This window comes from Anoplolepis gracilipes, chromosome 5 (genome assembly GCF_047496725.1).
Source record: "Anoplolepis gracilipes chromosome 5, ASM4749672v1, whole genome shotgun sequence".
Taxonomy (NCBI): domain Eukaryota; kingdom Metazoa; phylum Arthropoda; class Insecta; order Hymenoptera; family Formicidae; genus Anoplolepis; species Anoplolepis gracilipes.
This window is the reverse complement of record NC_132974.1, coordinates 12,844,107-12,865,562: the sequence shown is the minus strand read 5'-3', so window position 1 is coordinate 12,865,562 and position 21,456 is coordinate 12,844,107. Positions and strand designations below refer to the sequence as shown.

Below are 21,456 nucleotides of genomic sequence, written 5' to 3'. Positions count from 1 at the left end.
TCCGAATAGATATCGCTCATCGCGGGTGACATAATGTCGGTGTAGGCCGGCGATAATTGCGTCCCAAGATGAGTGGTGGTGGTCAAAAGGGGAACGGTGAGATGCGTGGCGACGCCGGTATCACAGCTGCCAATGTTCTCAGTGCTGATCACTTCTTGAACGCACTCCTGAATGCCTACGCAATCGTTATTTTCCTCGCCCGGGTAAATGATCGTGATGGAATTGGTGGCCTCGTCGTAAGTACCATAGAGGGTATCGAGGTCTGGTGCTGGTTCAGATTCTTGTTTGATCTCGATCTCGGTCTTGATCGGTGCTGTGCTCTTTATGTCGCGGACAACGGTGTGACTCCAATCAGACGTATCCGGTATGTAGGAGGCATTGCTCATACTTTCACGGACTCGATCGGCTTCCACATCTTCTGATGTTTGCCCCACCATTGTCTCTGAACAGTCAGATTTTTGAACAGGATCTTCTGTGACGGACACCTGCGGAACGAAGCGCAATCGACAAGTCATTAATAATGGGACAACGACTGAATCATGAAGAAGAACGCGAATGCAGAGTAAATGAATGAAACGTTCGGATTTTCTCTGAGGATTAAAATTTTATTTCCATTAAAATTTTGTTCTAATTCTCGGAGTATTTCATCCATCTCTGCGTTAATGACCGTACATGAAAAAACAAAAATTTTTTTAAATTAGTTTATGTATGTCTATATATATATATATATATGTCTATATAATATTTAAAATTTCAAAAAGAGCGTCCTAAGATTAATAAAATTAAAATCCCGGCATTATATATAGAATTGTGTTCTATCTCGGAATATTTCATCCATCTCTGCATTACAGCCAAAAAAACCCAGTTTATATAAGTCTAATATATAACATTCGAAATTTCAAAAAGGGTCCATCTAAAATTAATAAAAAATAACTATTTAACTAAAAAGAAAATTGTTAATGTCTACACCTTAAAAAAAAAGTTAATTATTTTATATGATTGAAAGTAAGTAAGCAATAACGGATATTTAATAATTTGATTTAAACAAAGATAATGACAGATGATAGGAAAAGACATACATGTGTGAAGTACGAGTATAATATGTGTATATGATTTTCAAAACTCACTTGCTCATCTGTTCTATGAGGAGTTGCTTCCATTCCACTGGTAACTTCTCGCATAAGGCTCGCAGCCAGTTCTTCGAGTCGTTCAACGACGCATCCGGTTGTGTCTTCGGTTTGCAAGTCGCTAAACAGCTCTTCGAGAGAAGGTAGAGAGTCAAGATCTTCCACAGGATAGTTGCTCCTGGAGTTAGTGTCAGGCAAGATGCCGGCTGTGCTGACCCACCCTGCGGCAGAGGGTAGTTGTGGGATACTGCAGATCCTGGCAAAGGTGCAGCGCAGCCGACACGAGACTGGCACGTGGAGCAGTACTGTTGTTGTTGTTGTTGTTCATCTGAAGGTGTGTTCCTCATGTCCCTCTCTTTCCTGAACCTCTTCGTCTCGTTCAGCAACGACTCGTTCTGTGATCTCAACATTCTGCATTCCTGCTCGAGCTGTTCATTCCTCTCCTTCAACGTTCTCACCGTATCTTCAAGTTCATCCAACCTGGCCTTTTTGCGGTCCCGCGAAGTCTGAGCCGCCACTCGGTTCTTCAGTTTCCTGCCGAACGGAAAAATGCCAATGTTAAATATATATTATAATTTTTATATATGCCGTTAAAATAATAATCTACAAAAGTAAAAAATAATTTTTATTTTCTATGATAATTAATTTGTACAAATTCATGAGAACAAAAAATGAAAAAAAATTAATTACATGTATCTTCCTTTTTTATTTTTTCTTGATACTTCTAAATGATGAAATGGTGAATATCAAACATGAAAAACGGATGTTTTGTCGTATTAGATTATATTGTATTTCTCGCTACACCGACAAGGTGATGTAACATAATTTCTCATTTTGTTATTGATATTTTTTCGATCGATATTACTCATACTACTTGTTATTAGTGATAAAGAAGGAAAATTGCTCATTGTTACATAACGCAATTGCGAGGTAAAATTTACGATTGCTGTAGTAACTCATTATTCTGAAAACCGGTAATTAATATCGTATATTTATAATACGCGGTAATCACGTAATTGCATTTACGTCAAGCAGTTACGTTTAACATAAAGAATATTTTGTAAAAATTTCCTACAATTCGCAGAAAGAATACTTCATGTATTTTCAAATCTTATCGTTCTTTTTCTATATCTTATAATTAATTTTGCAGATATTTTTTTGAAGACTGGTCTGTTTCGCGCGATAAACAAGATAAGGCTTACAAAGCTGAGTACATTACAGGCTGAGTAAAGAAATATGTATGCGTGTATATTAAATGTTAAAAACGAAATTATCTGGTTTTTATCACGACTTTCGCTAAAATACGGACCAAAAAAAGATAAGCTTAATTTTTGAGTGATAAGCAAAAATGATGCAATTCTTGGATGCACTGATGAAATTCTATACTTCATATAAATAGAGATTTACTAAGATTAATTATTAATTAGTTGAAAATTAATATAATATGTATTCCTCATGTAATTTTATATTATCAGTTCTATGACAGATGCTCCATCTTTATCATAAACAACCTTATTTTATTATGGATGCAACGTCATTAAATGTATATAAACGTGAATGGAAAAAAAATTGAAATCTGTAGAATATTTTTTTCGTTTATATGCATACATAATATTATATTAGATAAATATATATTAGATAATATATATATGATATATTAGATAAATAGATAATATATATTAGATAAATTAATCGAAAAATATATACAGAATTATGAAATTTAATTGCTACATCATCGTGAATAATGTATTGAAACAATTAAGCGGAAATTAATGATCAGCAAACACGCGTTAATTCGTCGAAACGAGCAAATGACGCTACATCGTGGAATTCATGGAACAGAAGTTTAACTTGATTCGACTTCGTAAATTATAATGATACCAAACAAATAGATTTAATTCGTTGCCAATCTAACTAGAAGAATTATGTAAAAACTTTGGAGAGGAAGAAATCCAGATCTCCTTTCTTTTTTTTTTTTTTTCCTTTCAAAAAACACTTGACATTTTAGCTTTAGAACACCATCGGTCCTAGTTCGCGGGTGATAACAAACTCAACAGAAATTGAATTGCTGGTTGCATTGAATTTTCGCTTACTTTCTTTGTAGTTTCTCCTCCCACGTCAGATGATCCAGACGACGCTTTTTACTGCGTACGCAGACATCTTCGGTCTTGATGAATGTCGCGAAATCATCGTCCGAGCGTATCTCTTCCTGCTTGGCAGTAACCTGAAGAATCTTTTTGGCGTCCATCCTCGTTTTGTTTGTCAAAATTGGTGTGAAGCTCAACCTGGGTAACACACTGCGTCCCAACTCGTTCACCTGGATTGCCTTAGGATTGGATAGTCCCTTAGAAAAGGCGATGACGACGTTCCTCGTGGAGCTCATAATCCGCCATGAACAAATTTTTCTCTCTTGTTTTCGCTTTTTTTCTCGATAATGACTTCTTCCGAGTTTATTGTAAGACGTAATGTATCGTGGTTCTAACCTCTCTTTATACAACGCACCGCACCATTGTTCGATGTAGAATGATTGTCCTCAGCATAACCGGACACATAAACACACCCTCAATCTATCGACTGACGCAACAAACTGACATGATGAAATAGCATATAGCATAGCATTCGTGCATTATCGGTTACGCTCGGCTGCATCCGTCAGATAAACGTGTTTCACGATGATTGGTCGTATCGCACGGAGCCGCGAGCCAATCACGGGCGCTCTATTGCGGTCAACAGCTGACGCGCACTATTCCTCTTATATGCTACAGAACCGCGGGTTCTCAAACCTCGGATCCTGTCCTGTCTTTTTTTATGTATTTCTAAAATAAGAAAAATTCTGCTAGATAATTTTAATATTATATTATCATTGATAATATGATACTAAATTAGACACTTTAACGATGACAATAACGATGCTTTCGAGAAAAAAATTCAGATTGTCAGTCCGTTTAGTTTTTACGAACATTGCGCGAGTTTGAGAATTCCTGTCTTGAATGATCCGTAGCGTGTTTTATTGGCGTATCTGGCTGTGTGTATCTATGTACAATACACATACTTCCTTCTTTTTTTTATCTAAGTAAGGTAACAAATGATCGGCTCGCCACATTACTTGTATGTTGCATCAGAATTATTCTGACGCATTGAAGATGACTAAGAGATGACTCCTCTATGTTTAATTTATAATTAATAAATAATTAATTTAGCATAAAATATAAAATATAATAAAAATGTATAATGATTAACGTAAATATATAAATATAATATAAATATAATATAAAAATATAATTAACATAAACATATAAATAACTTAAAAAGACAGTAGTATATTAATGGATGTTAAAATTCTTAGAATATTAGATCTTTGTTGATTATATTAGATTATGAATTAGGTCTTTATTGATTATGTTATCCTAAATCCTAATAGTTTATTGAATTCTAAGACAGTTTTGCAAACTATGAAATAATAATAGAGAGAAGTCTGAGAAGGCGTACCACTGTTGTTCATGCGTCTTTTCCTTGCAATATGCTAGCGTCAACTAAATGAATTTTAGAGCCGATGGAACTACATGGTCAATCCACTTTTGGTAAAACGATCGATTTGGTTCATGTCTATGCTAGATCCATAATTATGCGGATCTGAAAATATTCTGAGTTTATTAATTATTTCATTACATTATTATTTTAGCTGCGCTTAATATTTTTTTTTCATTTTAATAGTGTTATGAATAACAATATTAAAATGTATTATAAATATATAATATAAATTTATGTATTTATAATATATACATGTATACATACATGTTATTATTAAAATATTTTTTACAAAATTTTAAATTATTATGAAATATATTGAAGTTATTATGCATAATACGTGCAAACAAAAAATACATAACATTTATATATTTAACAAATATAAGCGTGTATCCATATAATAGATTTTTATTTTTCACACAAATAAAATCGTTAATAACATAATTGACATAATTTTTATTATAATATATTCATTGTAATGAATATAATAAGAAAATAGAATCGTTGTACAGTTATACAGCAAGTTATAAGATTGCTTTGGTTAAAGTACTTTACGTATTATTATTTTGTAATCACATTTTATGCTTTAAAGCACGTTAAATGTCGAATCGAATAATAATATCATTTTAAATAAAGAATTTTATACGTATATTTTAGAATCACTTGATGTACATATACATATTTTAACGCGTCAAATTTTATCACGTAATATAGCGCATATTTGTTATTGTTTTTACTCGAGGAGAAAGAGAGAAAGAATGCTCTCCCCTCTCCTTGACGTCATGCGTTGCGTAGTAAGAGAGGGGCGAGATCAGCGCGCAAACATGTGACGCTGGAGCTAGAGCCATTCATTCCGAGTCCGACGGGCGGCGTACTGTCAATGTGCGCACGTGTTCTTACTCCGCGCCGGCGCCGACACGTGCGTCTCGCGTTCGGTTACCTCGACGTCCAGTGTGCCGTTAACGTTTCTCTTGACAATAATACATATGATAATATTACGCAATAAATTAATATGTTAAATACGTCTAAAACACTCGAAAAAATAATCTTACAACTTAAACAAAAATTTTCTAGGTGTAAAAAATTCACTGAAACAGATAAATTATTAGCAAATACTGTGATACTGTATATATTTTCCACTTAATCAATTTAAATGACAGAGACAGAATTTATATCTGTACTATTAGTGTAATTTAGACAGAAAATTTTTCTGTGTTGCCTATGTATAAGGCCTATTGTCAAGGACAATTATATTTGTGATTAATATTTGGCAATGGGATCTAAATTTTCCAGAGGTATTGCTAGAATATTGTTGGTATAAATTCTATACGTGACAAACAATATTCTAACAGATACAAAAAGAAGCGATAAATTTTAATTGAGACATCTAAAAATCTATCTACATTAAAATATTTTTTTGAGTGAACAATTTCGAAATGCGTAAATAAAATAACATAGCATTCGGCCTTGGTGACATATAAGCGCGGTATTGTTTGACATTCGTCTTGGCTTCGTCTAGTAATCGCGATCGCGACCTGCACCGACGAGAATCGAGCGAATTCCATTCACGATCGATTCCCTCGATCTTTCGTTATCTTCCCCTTCGGACTTAACTCTTGCTCGGAGTTTGATCGTGTCCGACCTGTCGATTCCAAGCATGATTCTCGTGCGTGATGAAATAGGATTTTCGATCGTTCCGAAATTCGGGAGTGCCGTCCAAACCATCGCGCGTTTTTATTCCTGTACGGTTTAAAATATCGCGTGATTTTACTATTGTGCGGTTTAAAATAAATTAAGAAAAGTATCGCGCGTGCAAAATAATGGATCCTGATGACCCTGACAATCCGGGAGGAGAAGGAGGCCTAGGAGAGGCATCCTGCATCAGCGGAGCAACCTTAAGGTAAGTATCATTTGTATTATTATTTATATATTAATTATTAATCGCGTATACGAATTAATTCGGTTTATTTATTTGAATAATTATAACAAAAGAGACTTGAAGAGAAACACTTTTACATATTATTATTATTTATTTTATTTTTTTTACAGATTATTATTATTTATTATTTATTCCATATTTACTTATCTGCTTATTATTTTACGCATTAAATATAAAATTTGGTGAGTACAATAATAATATAGAATTCTAGAATATCAATTTTTTTAAAAGCTGCTATAATTTGAATTTTATATTTATATGTTACACACAATATAGCTTCAATGTCGACAATTCCGCTATCAGTTGCGCATTAGTGTCGGTGAGTAACAATTTTTATTTTATTTTAAAGCAACGAATTTATGTAGAGACTTTTGTGTAGAAATTTTTGTAGATTGAGATGTAAATTGTAGATAAATCCGTTGCTTTAACCTCCAGACGGCGGGATGGCCATAGTAGATGGCGAATTCTGAGTCAATTTTAAAGCATAGAAAAATTTCTTTTTATTCTTTTATTATATTCTAAAAAAAATTTTCTATTAAATTTTTAATTCATTATTTTTAAAGTTTTATTATATATTATTATATGTAATAAAAATACTATTTGTATATAAAAATTAAAGAAAAAGAATAAATATTTTTAAATCATGATATTTATGTAATTTTATGCAAGATATGAAATAATTTCAATTATATTTAATATATGAATTTTATAAAATTAAAGTACCCGCTGACAGAGGGTTTATATGCATATAGTAATATATTTGATATATGTATATGCACAGAAAAAAGTGTCAAATCAAAACTCATATATGAACGCGTTCATTATTTCATATATACGCAACAATTTATAATTTTCTTGAAAGAATTTAAAAATCTTAAATTTCAACAATATTATATAGTCTTATTTCAAGCTTATAATTATCATTTTAAGACTACAATAATTATTTTAACTTTAAAAAAATTATAATCTTCGATTTGTGAACATGTATTATTTTCTATCCAATATTTTTTCCACTCCATTTAAAAAAATTATTATTCTTAAATAACAAGAATATATTTTCCTTGGTTAATTTATATAAAATGTTTTCATTCAAATAAATTTTCTTTATTTAACGCAATATAATATATATTTTATATCATACTTTGTAATATACTTCTTTTGTAATATAATTAATTTTATACATATAATACATATGTGTGTTTATAAATGTATTATAAAATATAAAATTCCTTAAAAAAAATACAATTTGACAAACGTGAGGATTTTTAGTGGGTGTTATCGTTTTTTATGGGTTGAGAGTCCCACACTCCCTCGAAAAAATCATTATATTTTAAGAACTCAAAGAGAAAGATGTTTGTGCGTTGGTTTTGATCTCAGTACTAACCTTGGTACTAATAGTATTAACTTAACAATATTTAACTTACATAATTATATTATTAATTATTATATAATTTTTTATTATTAAAATACTTTTTATAAGTTAAATACTTACTAAGATAAAAATTTCTGTCCAACGCACAAACATCTTTCTCTTTATTATCATGTATTTATAGTATATATGCACATGAAATACATTATATGCAATAGAATTTTTCTGTTATTTATTAATTAGAAGTAATTATAGCTGTTCATGATACGAAATAAATACAATGAATAAAAGAGCTGGTATCGCGAAAAAGAGACAACAATTAATTTCGAGATTTGACTTTACGTGACTTCCTTTAAAAAATATAAAAAATTAGTAATATATAAATATCTTGTAGAAATAAATTGCAAAAACTGAAAAAGGACTCTAAATAGAAAATAATTAAAATAGTCCGGATATGGATATTATAAATTTAACAGAATTTCAGTACGATTTATGATCTTGGTTTGACTAAAAAATGATTATACATAACAGTTTATCGGATCCGAGTCTTAGTTTTAATAATACATTTATTTTATTAAATTGTAAATTACTAAAAATGTCCCCGCATGCAAAATCTTGCTCGATAAATGAAAGAAGCGTATAAATTATGTAATAATATTATAATATATCTTTTGAATCTTTATTTTTTTGTTATGATGACAGTGAGATCCATTGACCCATCATCTCTATTAGTTAATCAAGTTCACACGTACTCACGATCTTACATGCAGATCTTCAAAATCGATTTACTTCAAAACTTAGTCTTTTGAAAAAAATTTGTTCTACATAATATTTGCATGAGAAATTACTTCCATTTTGCTTTTATTTAATTTTTTTAAATATTCTGTTATATATGTGTAACAAGATTATACATAACAACTTTCAAATATCTCTTCTATTAAAATATATATGTATAGATAATATAATTTCTCTAATAATAATACATATACCTATTATTATTAATTATAACATGTATCAAGAGTGAAAAAAGATTGCGCACAGCTAAAATAATGAAACAAAATAAATAAATGAAATATATTAATAAATTCATAATATATATAATAACTCGTACTTGTCAGATTCATAATTATGGATCTGTAGTATGGACATAAACCGGTCGTTTTACCATGGCACCGAAAAGTAGATCTGGCCATGTAGTTCCACCAGTTCTAAAATAGATTCAGTTGGCGTTAGCGTATCGCAAGGAAAAGGCGTCGTACAACAAACCGTGATATACCCTCTCAGGCTTCTCTCTGATAACTTATAATAAATTTCTCAATTATGATTGATAATTATTGGCAGTTAATAATTTAAAAATTGTAAAATTAATAATGTATCATCATTAATTTTTTCCGGAATGATCATCGTATTTTAGAAATTTCTGGAATCGTAATTCCTGGAATTTTAATTTGTGTCTCATTTTTATTGATATATAATATAATAATTCTAAATTGTCGAATTAAGAAAATTTTAGGAATTTTTTAATTTTAATTCTTACTATCTCTTTGTTGATTAACTTCTTCTAATATCTTTCCGATTTTTTCAAAAGTTAAAGTTTTGATTCAAACTGTCAGACTTAAAATTCTAAAGATTCTGGAAATCATATTTCTTATAACTTCTTATAATTTTATTTCTATCGTGGCTTTGCTGATTATATCTTCCTAATAATTATCTGATTTTTAAAAGTATAAATATTCATCATTAAAATCAAAGATTTAAAGTTTTTAGAATTAGAATTTGAAAGGAAAAATAATTTATTCTTAATTAATTAGAAACATCATTTATTTATACTTTTATCATATCATGTCCATATTATACCAGCCATTCAACATTATTACAATGTGGTTAGATTTGTATAATATTAAAGTATTAAAATAATATAATTACATAATAATAAAAAAAATATATGTATATATTTTCATATAATAATAATAATAGTGCAGCAATAATCGCAGCGATAAACATATAGTACGTAATATTATTGATTGTATGCATCGGGCAATTATACAGTTGCAACAACCGATAACCTCTAGTAGAGTTTAGTAAAAACTAATATAATAATAACAGTAACAATAATTAGACGATGACAAAAGTATGTCGACGTCATAATTAATATTCGATATAAGAAAGTAGCAACGCCCGCAGCTTGTCATGCTCATCATTTTCGAAATCGGAGTGAAAAATCTGATATTTCACATAGTGTGTTGTTTTATTATTATTTCATTGATAAAAATTCGCGAAGCCAAATTTAAAGGAATGTTAATAAACATAAATTACGTGAAAAATAAAAAAAAACAGATGCTATAAAAATGCTATTGTTTTGTAATTTTAACAGATTGCGTAAAAAATAAAAGTAGTATTGGAAAATTCTTGCCTTTTTACAACTGCTATTTTTTTCTTTAATTTTGAAGCGATACAATTAGTCGATTATCAGTTTTTCACAGCGACATCATCGCTTTATCATTCCTCACTTAACTCTTTTCAGTGTCAAATCTTATTATTAATCGAATTAATGATATACAATTTTGCATGCGCGTCAATGCGCGTAAATGCACTTGTTTATATACAACTTTTAGAAAAGACAGGCCGAGCCACTGAGAAGGCTATAACATTCTCATTCCTTTTCAATTAAAAATATGCAAACAATTATTCGGCTAATTTTATTTTCAAAAGTTGGAATATATTTTTATTCCAAATTTATGAACACATTAAAGTTTGTTCATTCTATTTATTATTAGATACTCTTAGCTGTTATATTTCTTACTTCTTGATAATTATGTATGTAATATTTAAACCGTACATTTGAACATCATTTTGTAGAAATATGATCGTTAAAATAATCGAACAAAAATTTGTTACAAGTATCACAATCTATAACATGGTAGAATATAATCTTCTAAAATGTCAGATTTAATTTATAAAACGATTCTCTTTCAAATAATATTTATCGATATATTTTGATACAATATGCAGTCGAGAAAATTTATAAGTATAAAGATTATAGGTACATTGATATAGAGAACACATGGGAACAAAAATTTGTGCGTGCACGAAAATTTTACTTTTTTATAAAACGGTTTTATAAAAACGATATAGCCTTCGAGTCGACTTGATTATGTAAGATATGGTTCGCATTTCTACAACGAATCGTCACCTCGTCAGACTTAATTCGCTACGCAATTCGAGTGTATTAATTTTCGTACTGTACAATTCGTTTCGCACTAATTCGTAAAAGTCCATTGGCATACTTGGCCAATTGGCACACACAGCGTTCGCTCATAAATTTCACAATAGGATAATGTAAAAATAGCATCGATCAATCAAATGTTAAAGTAACGCGAATCAAATTCGCTATTTGAAGAAATCACATTTTAAAAAATTTGCTCTAAAAATATCAATTAAACCTAAGCTCATCGAGTCGTGCCTTTATATTAATTGGACACATTTTTCCGAAATATACGAATTACGCTTCGTCTTTCTGATCATCTTCTGATGCATAGCAAAAGGTAGCACTATTTACAAATAAAACTTAAAAGCAAGAATTTTATATGAAATTTTTAGATGCATAATATTTCAGTACATTTCAATGTTATCTAATTTTTAATTTTTTCTCCCGTTATGTCTATGTTTACATTGTTAATACATTTTGGTTCCAAGTGACTAAAAGAATATATTACATACAATAATTAATTAATTAACAGCATGAATTTTCAATCTTTATCTACCTATTGAAAGAGCTGTATTACAGTAGACACATCTTTCAAATAATTTTTGAAAATGATAACATTTTTCATGAGCCTTCAGTGAACCGAAGCAGCTTTCGATTTGAAGTGCGACATATCTCACATTGTAATTAACAAAGAAAAAAAAAAAAAAGAATTGTTTTTAACAAAGACTTAAAAATATCAATTGTGGCGAATATTGTACAAAAAAGAATATTGTAGGGAAACGAATTCTGAAGCTTCTCGCTTTCTGTCGAAAGAATCCAGGTTCTAATTCCTCCGATCGAATTTTCTGATGTGGCCGCGCGTTGAATCATACCAGATTTCGGTCTAACAAGCCGGCGAGCAGATCCGGACCGATTTGCAGTAGATTTGCGGTGGACCCGTCATAATCGAAGCCGTCGAAAGAAATCGCGGATGTCGTTGGTGAAATTATGGGTGTTGTTCCTCCGCCGTCGTCACCGCCCCCGGTGAACGGCCCGATCAGGTGCTTCCTAGTGTCCGGACTGAGATGGTCAGGCAGGGATACGATGTTGTCCGAGTTCATGCACTGTGGTATCATCTGGTTGTCCACGTTGACGGACAACGGACTCGTCAGGTTCCTCGATAGCATTGGCATGCTGCGAGAATTTATAAGAGGATCCTGAAAGAGAAACAATTGCTGATCAGAAGTGCGATTTTTATACGGAATATGTTTGAAAAGACGCAAGATGTTCTACTCGATAAGTTTTTTATTTTTATATTAATTTAATTAATCTAATTAATTTAAGAACCGTGGACTGTAATACAGATTATTAGTTACGTGAACTAACGATAATTTCATTAATTACAAACGCAATAAAAATTATAAAATGTTCTTTTTCAATAAGTTTGATAGTGATTAGATTGAAATATCTTTTTATACTTTGCGAGAATAATTTAATATTAAATCAGCGCCAAATTTTTAAATATTCGACAAATGTTCGTTTCTTGCGTTCGATTTTAGGAAGACATCGAGAAGGATATTGCTGCGTTTCGCAAGAGGAAGAGAAAAGATCGAGGAGGGAAGAGAGATCATATACACTGATAATTAGTAATAAAAGCTTTTTTATAAGCTTTTTTTTAACGCTCGAAGCCCTTTGTTCGCGTGACTCTAGGGACGTTTTGATCGTCGATTAATGTAAATGAATACGAAAGTCAAGCAAAGCGACCGCGACTATCGCATTGCGTGATCTCGAAGAGGACACTTGGCGTAAATAAGTTTCATGTAGATCGTAATAAACGATAGTCAACCTGGGAATCGCAACTTCTTGCTGTCAAGTGAACGAAAAATTTGAAAGTAAAGCCATGCGTCCAATAATCGATAATTAGCCGTCAATATTTTTTTTAGTTGTGATAAAAACCACTTTACAATTTTTGATATTAATTTATTCATAAATTAAAAAAACTAATTAAAATTGCATATGCAAAATTATGAAAAAAATATATATTTCGAGATAAAGGCAAAAAAACAAGATGAATTAATATTTTTTCCAAAATATATCATCTTTTCTTGTATTTCAGACAATTAAATAATAATTATATTATTTTCCATATCTATCCAAATAGTATTTTTAATTCTTTCTCTTTCTTATTTAAGAAATTTTAATTTTAATTTTTGATAATTAAAAGGATATCCATGATTACATATCTAAAGATGTAGTGGTCCTTGATAATAGATTTGATGATAAAATCATCGGGACGACGATGGATGTTGAGGGAAGACGATAGGAGGAAACGAAATGCAGCTAATCAGGTGATTCGATGTTCTATGTATTTTTCCATAACATTCAACAATTCCATATACTTTGCAATTTGTGTACATAACGTGACTTTAAAGTACCGCTCGTTTAATCCTAAAATGCACTCCAAAAAAATAACGCTTTATATAATATATGTAAATCTCTAACAAAACGCATATACAATTCTAATATCATAATAAATATCAACTTACAGGTCTTTCTCTTTCTCTCTCTCCTCATCACGTACATTAATTCTTTATTTTTCATCTTTAATACGAGAAAAAGCGTAATTATCGCCTAAATTACATTCTATATATATATATATATATATATATATATATATATATGTATCTACATGTTTCGTATCTAAGATAAACATCGAACGCGCAGTGCATTTTAGGATTAAACGACCGAGCGAAACTATCTCGCTCGCTTATGCCCCCTCTTCGACTCGCAACAACCTCAGTTTGTATTTTTTTTTTCTCTAAAACCCCAACTTTACGCTTTCCCTTCTTTTGCAATCTCAGACGTAATCTTCGGACTTGCAAGTTCGAAAAACAAGCAAACGTATAAAAATTAGGAAGAACTTCCATCGGCTCGAGATGACGATCAGATACTAACTCGCTGCCTCTTCTGGCCCCTCGTGTCTCGATCTATATTTTTGATTTTGCGAAAATCAATCGCCAACCTTGCTTTTGTCGCTTCGAATTGCGCGTGAATTTTATCTATATTGCTTTCCGCGAGAATTAAGTAATATCGTGACTTAATTGACTTCAAAAAAATTTTTGTAACTCGTAACATCAGCCTGAGAGCATCCGATCAACGAATGCACCGGATAATATCGCGCGAGCACGTTTACATTTGTCGAATATCTATCTGACGAATAAACATGTGCGTCGTACGTGGCCGACCTGACATCTTGTGTATTTGATCTCGATCTAAATCATAATCCTCTTTATAGTTCGAAGAACGCTTTGATATTTCTATGCTCGAAGCATAAGTTTGCGATTAAAAGCAAAAAGCGTCTTCAATTTCTAACGCCAAAGTTCTCTCCAGACGGATTCTATTTTAATCTTCATCGAGGAACCGAATTTCCGAATATTTTCGCTACATTATCGAGAGATCACTTATCTCGCCTTTGAAAGAATCAACAATGACGAAATGACGACTAAAAAGAGGCGGTCTTTGAGACTTTTGTCAGGTTTCCTCCCGGAAACGCTCTCACGCGTTCGCGATACTTCTCGCCGTCGGCTTCGGCTTTATCAAGCAAACGTATCCCGCACTCACATCGCAGCCGGAAACCAGGAGATTCATTAGCACGCTGCTGCCGCTACATGATGGATTCCGGTTACGGCTCATCGTTCCAATACTATCTAGATCGTCGTCGACACGATTTCCTCCGCCTCCTCCCCCATGATCGCCTTCTGTTTCAACAAAGTCAATAATATTGTTGAGAACGCGGGTGCGTTGCTTGGAAATGTCACAGTGACGACGATCAATGTTGTTGTCTTTGGACGAGGACATCGTGTGTGACGATACGATACACGGCATCTGCGGCGATACGAGACGACGCAGAAGCTGGCTGTTACAGGTATTGTCAAGACTCGATTGCAGTGACTTTTTGTAGGATGTCGTCGACGGTCGCTGTTGCTTCGCCAACAAAGTGCCGTCAAAATTTACGCGTTCAAAAGTCGAGTCTTCACTCTTGAGGCGCTTGTACTCGCTCTCAGAGTCCGCGTTGAGTCCGGAGTGGATGCGTTTATTAGGACGGTTGATCCGTTCCTGGTTAGAAGACCATCGAGCGGACTCGAGAGCTGTATCTATAAAATTGAAGTGAATAAAAATGAAAGCTTTATAGATAAGAATATAATTACACACATACACGTGCATAGGGACAAAGAAACTGAAAACATGCGCGCAAACATACTTTTCTTGGATATCTGTCCAAAGAGCGGATTCATCAAACCTCCCCCGTGATCGTTGTATCGCCGCGATACCGCTTGATCAGTTCGCAGCAGTTGTGCCAGACTACTTTCAGATCCTCGAGGTTCTCGATCGTCGAATAACCTGTTAGAGAATAAATAATAAAAAGATCAACGAAATGTACTCGAAAAAAGATAAATAAAACGATACTCTACATTTATTTTATTTATAATTATCAAGTTCCAACGTGACTTACCACTTCGAAGATCCTTTATCAGAAGACTGAGACGGGCCCCACATGACCATGTCGTCACTGATGAGTAGCTCTAACGCCTCATCTTGATCTGACATTGGAATATAGGGTGCTCTGAGGGCTAGCTCGTCGTCTGCTATACTGTCGCTGATACCTAACATGAGCATCTCGTCCTCGGAGAGCCCATCGCCACCGCTACCTCCCGTAGGACTACCTAACGAGTCCACACTACGCTCAGGGCTCTGTGAAATAATCATATTATTTATATTAAAAATATAATAATCTGTCATTTTGTTAATAAAACGAAATTATTATTTACTATTTTTCAATTAACGAATCTAGATAATGATAAAATTCAAAGGCATCGTTCTTAAAAGAATGCAGATTCTCTTTAGTTTGTCAAAGATCGCGGCTGCTTACCTGTCGATATTTTGATAAGGATGGCGACACGGCACTTGGGTCGATACCGCAGGGACTTCCGGGCGAGTCGCCGTACATGAAAGGGTCACTATCGGCCAGGCGATCGGTCGTATTCTTGGTCCTGGTAGTAGTGCTAGCCAGATCTGTCTCTTTAAGAGACTCCGAAAGATCCGTGGAACGCAATTCTGGCGTCAGAGTGTCTCCCGGACTCAGTAGGGGACAATTATAGTTGTCGTTGCCGAAGATAAATTCGTCCAGCATATCTGTCAAGAAGGGGGTGTCCTCAAGAGGCACGCATACGTCGCCAGCTGTGGGCGCGAGGTGCGTCAGGTCCTCCGGCTCGTCTTTCAACACTGCAAAATGCCAAGAGTATATCTGATTTAATATATGACGCTCTTTTAGCTAATTAATTGGATTCCGGATGACGATTAAACGTTCAGAATAAGGTATAAAAATAGGATAATAAAAATTATGATAAAAATTAAGGACCTCTAGAAAAAGCCTAAGTATATTATATAGTATATCAAATTATTAGTTCGATTAAACAATCTGATATTTCAAATTTTATTCGAGGAATATCGAATAAATTAAATGAAAGAATTCAATTTAGTCAAAGGTAAAGAAAGTGAAATAAAAACTAGAATTGCAAAATATAATAAACATTGCGTTTGATATATCTAATCGGATAAAATGTTTACAGGTCACACGTGATGTGGTATTAAAACGATAAATAATTCTCATACGTCAACTCATGCGTCATGTCCTCTTTTTTTATGAGTATGCACTTTCTTTCTTTTTTTTTTTTTTTTTTTTTTTTTGTCCAAAAGAAAAAATTTCCAATACAATAACCGCGGATATTCGCGGTAGAATGACAGACCAGAAACCATTCCGAGCAAATCCGTAATAGTTGCCAAGATGTTTGATCTCTTATTTGGAAAAAGAATTTGTTCTGACGGAAAAATACGCACTGGTAAGACCCGGCTGATCCTCGCTGAAAGTCAGGAAGCCCTTGTTCATGTCCTCGGTGCGAGGCGCGAAGATGCTCGCTGTAGCCGTCTGCGGCGGCGGCCGACACGATAACTGCGATAGTTGTTCCTGCTGTTGTTGTTGCTGTTGCTGCTGCTGCTGTTGTACAGTGGGCACGAGCGGCGCAAACAGATGTTTAGTAACCGCCTGCGGACGATCACGACGTCCAGCACTGTCTGAGGAATCGCGCTCCACCGCCGGTTTACCCTGAAACCGAAGATTGCATGATCGATTTAGAGGGGAGGAGGCCAAGGATGCGTTAATATGGCTCGAGATAAGAGCGATAGCCATCCTAGAACTTGCCACATTGGCACTTAATCGTGACTTCAATTGTAATATGTGCATTAATGATATTTCAAAATGTTCGACATTTTTATATGATTTGGAAATTTAGACTATTTATATTCTCTGATTGAAATATTCACCTTCAAAAAAAAATTTATCAAAAATATTATTTTTATTATACAAAACTTTATTATATAAAACTTTAACACTTTAAAAACTTACTTTTATAAAACATAATATATATTATTTTTGTTTCTATAGTTATTAAAATACCGTGCACAATGATTAAAAAATATATAAAATTAAAAAATATAAGATTGAAATATTTAGAAGTTCAATTTTGCCCCCTTGACAATTATCCGTCCCTGTGATGAAGCTCTTTTTCTCAAGTGAATTCGGTTACGTTATCCCAAAACCGAAGAGTTCGATGCCGTTTATTTTTACTTTATCATTCTTCAACGATAACAGTGTAAGTAATGGGATTACGGCATCGATAAGCGATGGTGATCCGAGAAACATCAATAAAAAAATAATCCAAAATTAGAAGAAAATTGAGAAAAAAATTATAATCTTTTTTTAGATCTTACGAAATTTGTTATACATATCCTGCGATAAAAATTGCGATCGTCAAACAATAAAATGATCAGAATTTATAAATTTAATTATGTTTTTTGTTGAGACTAAACGACGATCTTCGATTGCACATATATAAACATAGAAAGAGTTGTAGTTATTATGTTCTTAACTATTTTTCATAATTTGAAGTCATAATAGAAGTTTGTGAGATTTCATCTTGTTAAAAACTTTAAATCGTTCTGTGACGAAGTTCTCAAGCAGGATATCTACTCAAGTCTTGGTAAAAAAAATTTCCCTGAAATACTTTTATTCCAAATTCCAAGTGAAGAGAATATTTTAAAGATTTTTTTAGTGCAACTTTCTTAAATAAACTTTTTTGTTGTATACGTTTTTTAATATTTTTCATTTATACGAAAAAAAAATATCAAACCTTTTAAATTTCGAGCTCTAAATTTGTAAACGTACTGGAGAAGTTTCGTAACACAAATTTTTCACTTGCATAACATTTTCATTTTATCAAAAATTACAGATCGAAAATACTGCGGATTCAACTTTAATAAGATATTGGATATGTAAATAAAGATAGATATGTTTATAATATTTTTTAAAAACAATTCACTTGGCTTATCGACTGCTGACAGTATAAGGGCAAAAAACATGATCAATGAAATTTTTTTTTTTAATTTCCTAATCTTAATAAAACTTCATAAAAATTTTCTGATTTTTTCAAATCACAAAAAAAAAAAAAAAAAAAAAAAAAAAAAATTACCAGAATCCCCTTTCTATGTTTTCGCAAAGAGTAGACACCCTGTCAAGGAACACGTGAATTCGATCCTCTCGAACATCAATCGTACCTGAAATACGAAGGGTGATCTCGCAAATGCTGGCCGGCAGCAGTTCTGTTGATTCACCGCTGCCGGCTCGTTGTTCTCCTTCAGCGACTCGTTGATCGACTCCTTGACAATTCGCACAGACGTCTTCTTCTCCTGTGCCTCTTTCGAGAAAGTGTCGTCCTTTCCGTTGGCCGAACGGAAGATCGATGCGGTGACAGCGAGCGGTCGATCGTCGCTTCTCGATTCGTCGTCGACGGCCAATTCTGCAACGGAAATCCTCTCGTCGTCGTTTACCTGACACGAGTCCGACGTCGGTTTGACAGCAACGGTGGTCACCGGGGCCAATGACGATCTCCCCGAAATCGACTTTACGAAATCAGCGTCGATATCACGCGCTGCCAGCTGACGCACGCTGTATACTTCATCCTCGTGCTCGAGCCCACTGTAACCAAAATCACGAGCCGCCGGCGTGGATAACGTACCCTAGTCCTGAGATTCGTTAACCCGAAACTTGGCTAACATAAGCAACTTGAAATCGAAAAGCAAAGATCGCGAAGAAGATGCGATGATACTCGTCGAAAACTTATTATTTAAAAAGAAGTATTGAAGCAACAATTAAATTTAATTATATAAAATGTTATATAATATAGGAATAAATTTTCTTTTAAAAGAAGAACACACGCGATATAGGATTGTATAATGAAAATAATATGAAAAAATATAAATAATTCAAAGATAAAAGTTGTTTTCTTTTTTTTTAATTAACTTGTAAGATGAAAAATAATGATGATAATAAAAATCAGAGAGAAATTATATAAATATAATATTTTTCTTAAGAATTCTTAAAAGAACATATTTTAATATAAGAAATTAAGAAAAATATATTTTACAAGTTACGTCAAGTTTAGAGTTAATTATCGGACAAATCGAGCGTGTATTATTTAAATAAAAATTCCTTTCTAATGAAAAATTTAAAATCTAGTATAATAGAATGAAGTGAAATGTAGTAAAATAGAATGAAAAGTGAGAGAAGAAAAAAGCTTGAATATATCGCAACAACTAGGAACATATCGCAACAAGATATCGAATGTTTGTTTAAACAACGGTCTTACATGAGCTGATAAATGTTTTATCTTATTATTCTCACCGTAGTTGTTACAATTACCGCTCACTCGAAGCACAAAAACATGCAACGCTCGACTAGTTAGAATCCCTTTCATCGACTAACCGTTCTTATCTAACCGCCGATACATCGGACGATACATCGCGTTATGACACGTAGTGATATAGGCACTGCCGTATTTATTGCTCACGAGATCACGCGTGACACGATTTGAAACTTGAACACCCCACAAAATTGGCCACTCGTCTCACACGAAATGTTCCGTATGTACGCACGTGGCTATTTACGAAAGCATTCGCTATCATTCGGAGACATGTGGGATACACTGACAGCTGTCACGAGGTACACGTGACTGTTTAAAACGTAGATGTTTAAAACAGACTGTCATGAGATATTTAAACTGGAAAAAACATCTTTCGAAAGCGGTGTATAAAAAAGCTAGTTAATGTTCAAATATTATAATCTATTAATAATCATCACCTTTCCAGTGATAAATAAATATAATATTTATAGCATAGTGATATGTGTACATGTAAATAAAATTTCAATGTAATAAAATTAATAGTTACGTAATTTTTTTCAATAATTTTACAATAGCTACGGATAAAAAAAGTATTTATTTTTTAATTATAAATAATATAATTATTAATTTATTAGACAATTTTAATAAAATAACTACGACAAGCAAAAATCATATTAGTTATAATTTGAAATAAAGATTATTAAATTAATTTTGATCTTCTCTTTCAGAAATTCATTCGTGAAATTTCTTAAGGGAAATATTTTTCTATTTTATATCAATAAAAATATACAACTGTATTTATTTTAAATTTATATATATTATATCGAGAGTAAATGTATAAGCATTTTCTTTATGTATTCCCTTAGCGTCTAAATTTATGTGGCATTTCAAGGCATTTCTATGTGTACATAAACACGTCTATATTTGAGTGCGAGGTACGCAAAAAGATATATATAAATTTATAAAGATTTCTTTTTTTATATATTGACAAAGATTTAAAAAAAATAATCATTTTCAAGATGAATAAATATCAATTTAATCATATTGAAATTTATTAATTTTTTATCATAATGTGGACTTATTGTATTATGCTACTAAGCTTCAAATAATAATATTTAAGACTCTTCTAGGTTTGATTTTTACATTTAATTCTTCTAAACTATAAAACTTTTCTATTAATTACGTAATCGTAGAAATGTGAAAAAATAAAAAATAATTAAAAATTTCGAATAATTTCGAACTTTCTTCCTCTCAATGATTGTAGACATTAATTGATTGGTGTACCGCTCGCATATCATTATCCTCATTGCTCTTATGAGTTCCGATCATCCAACACTCATCCGGACTTTCGTACTCTCTGACAACAGTGCCGTCGTTGCCCTCTCGTACACTCTCTATCTCTCTCTCTCTCTCTCTCTCTCTCTTTCCGCTCATTTGGATTCTGACCCGCTCTCTCAATCTTTTTCAGCTCGCGCGAAGCAGAAGTTCGCTGTAATCACGAGAGGCGCTTA

General features: G+C 32.5%; 2 protein-coding genes across 3 annotated transcripts in view; both read right to left on the bottom strand.

Annotated features, from left to right (window-relative positions):
* Window positions 1-235: 235 nt before the first annotated feature.
* Xbp1 (X box binding protein 1) lies at window positions 236-3,728 on the bottom strand. Its single transcript, XM_072893449.1, has 3 exons — window positions 3,221-3,728; window positions 1,128-1,661; window positions 236-485 (listed from the first exon to the last, which is right to left on the bottom strand). The coding sequence occupies exons 1-3, from the start codon at window positions 3,508-3,510 to the stop codon at window positions 383-385; spliced, it is 927 nt and encodes a 308-aa protein (XP_072749550.1). The 5' UTR covers window positions 3,511-3,728; the 3' UTR covers window positions 236-382.
* Window positions 3,729-11,040: 7,312 nt separating this feature from the next.
* Sima (HIF-1 transcription factor component sima) overlaps window positions 11,041-21,456 on the bottom strand; it is a 43,117-nt gene continuing 32,701 nt past the window's right edge. For both annotated transcript variants that reach the window (XM_072892552.1, XM_072892551.1), the window contains exons 8-14: window positions 18,822-19,242; window positions 17,049-17,313; window positions 16,081-16,433; window positions 15,664-15,902; window positions 15,412-15,551; window positions 14,772-15,304; window positions 11,041-12,367 (exon numbers count right to left, since the gene is read on the bottom strand). In XM_072892552.1, coding sequence (XP_072748653.1) covers window positions 12,038-12,367; window positions 14,772-15,304; window positions 15,412-15,551; window positions 15,664-15,902; window positions 16,081-16,433; window positions 17,049-17,313; window positions 18,822-19,242 — 2,281 coding nt within the window. In that variant the 3' untranslated portion in view covers window positions 11,041-12,037. The remainder of the gene's footprint in view (window positions 12,368-14,771; window positions 15,305-15,411; window positions 15,552-15,663; window positions 15,903-16,080; window positions 16,434-17,048; window positions 17,314-18,821; window positions 19,243-21,456) is intronic.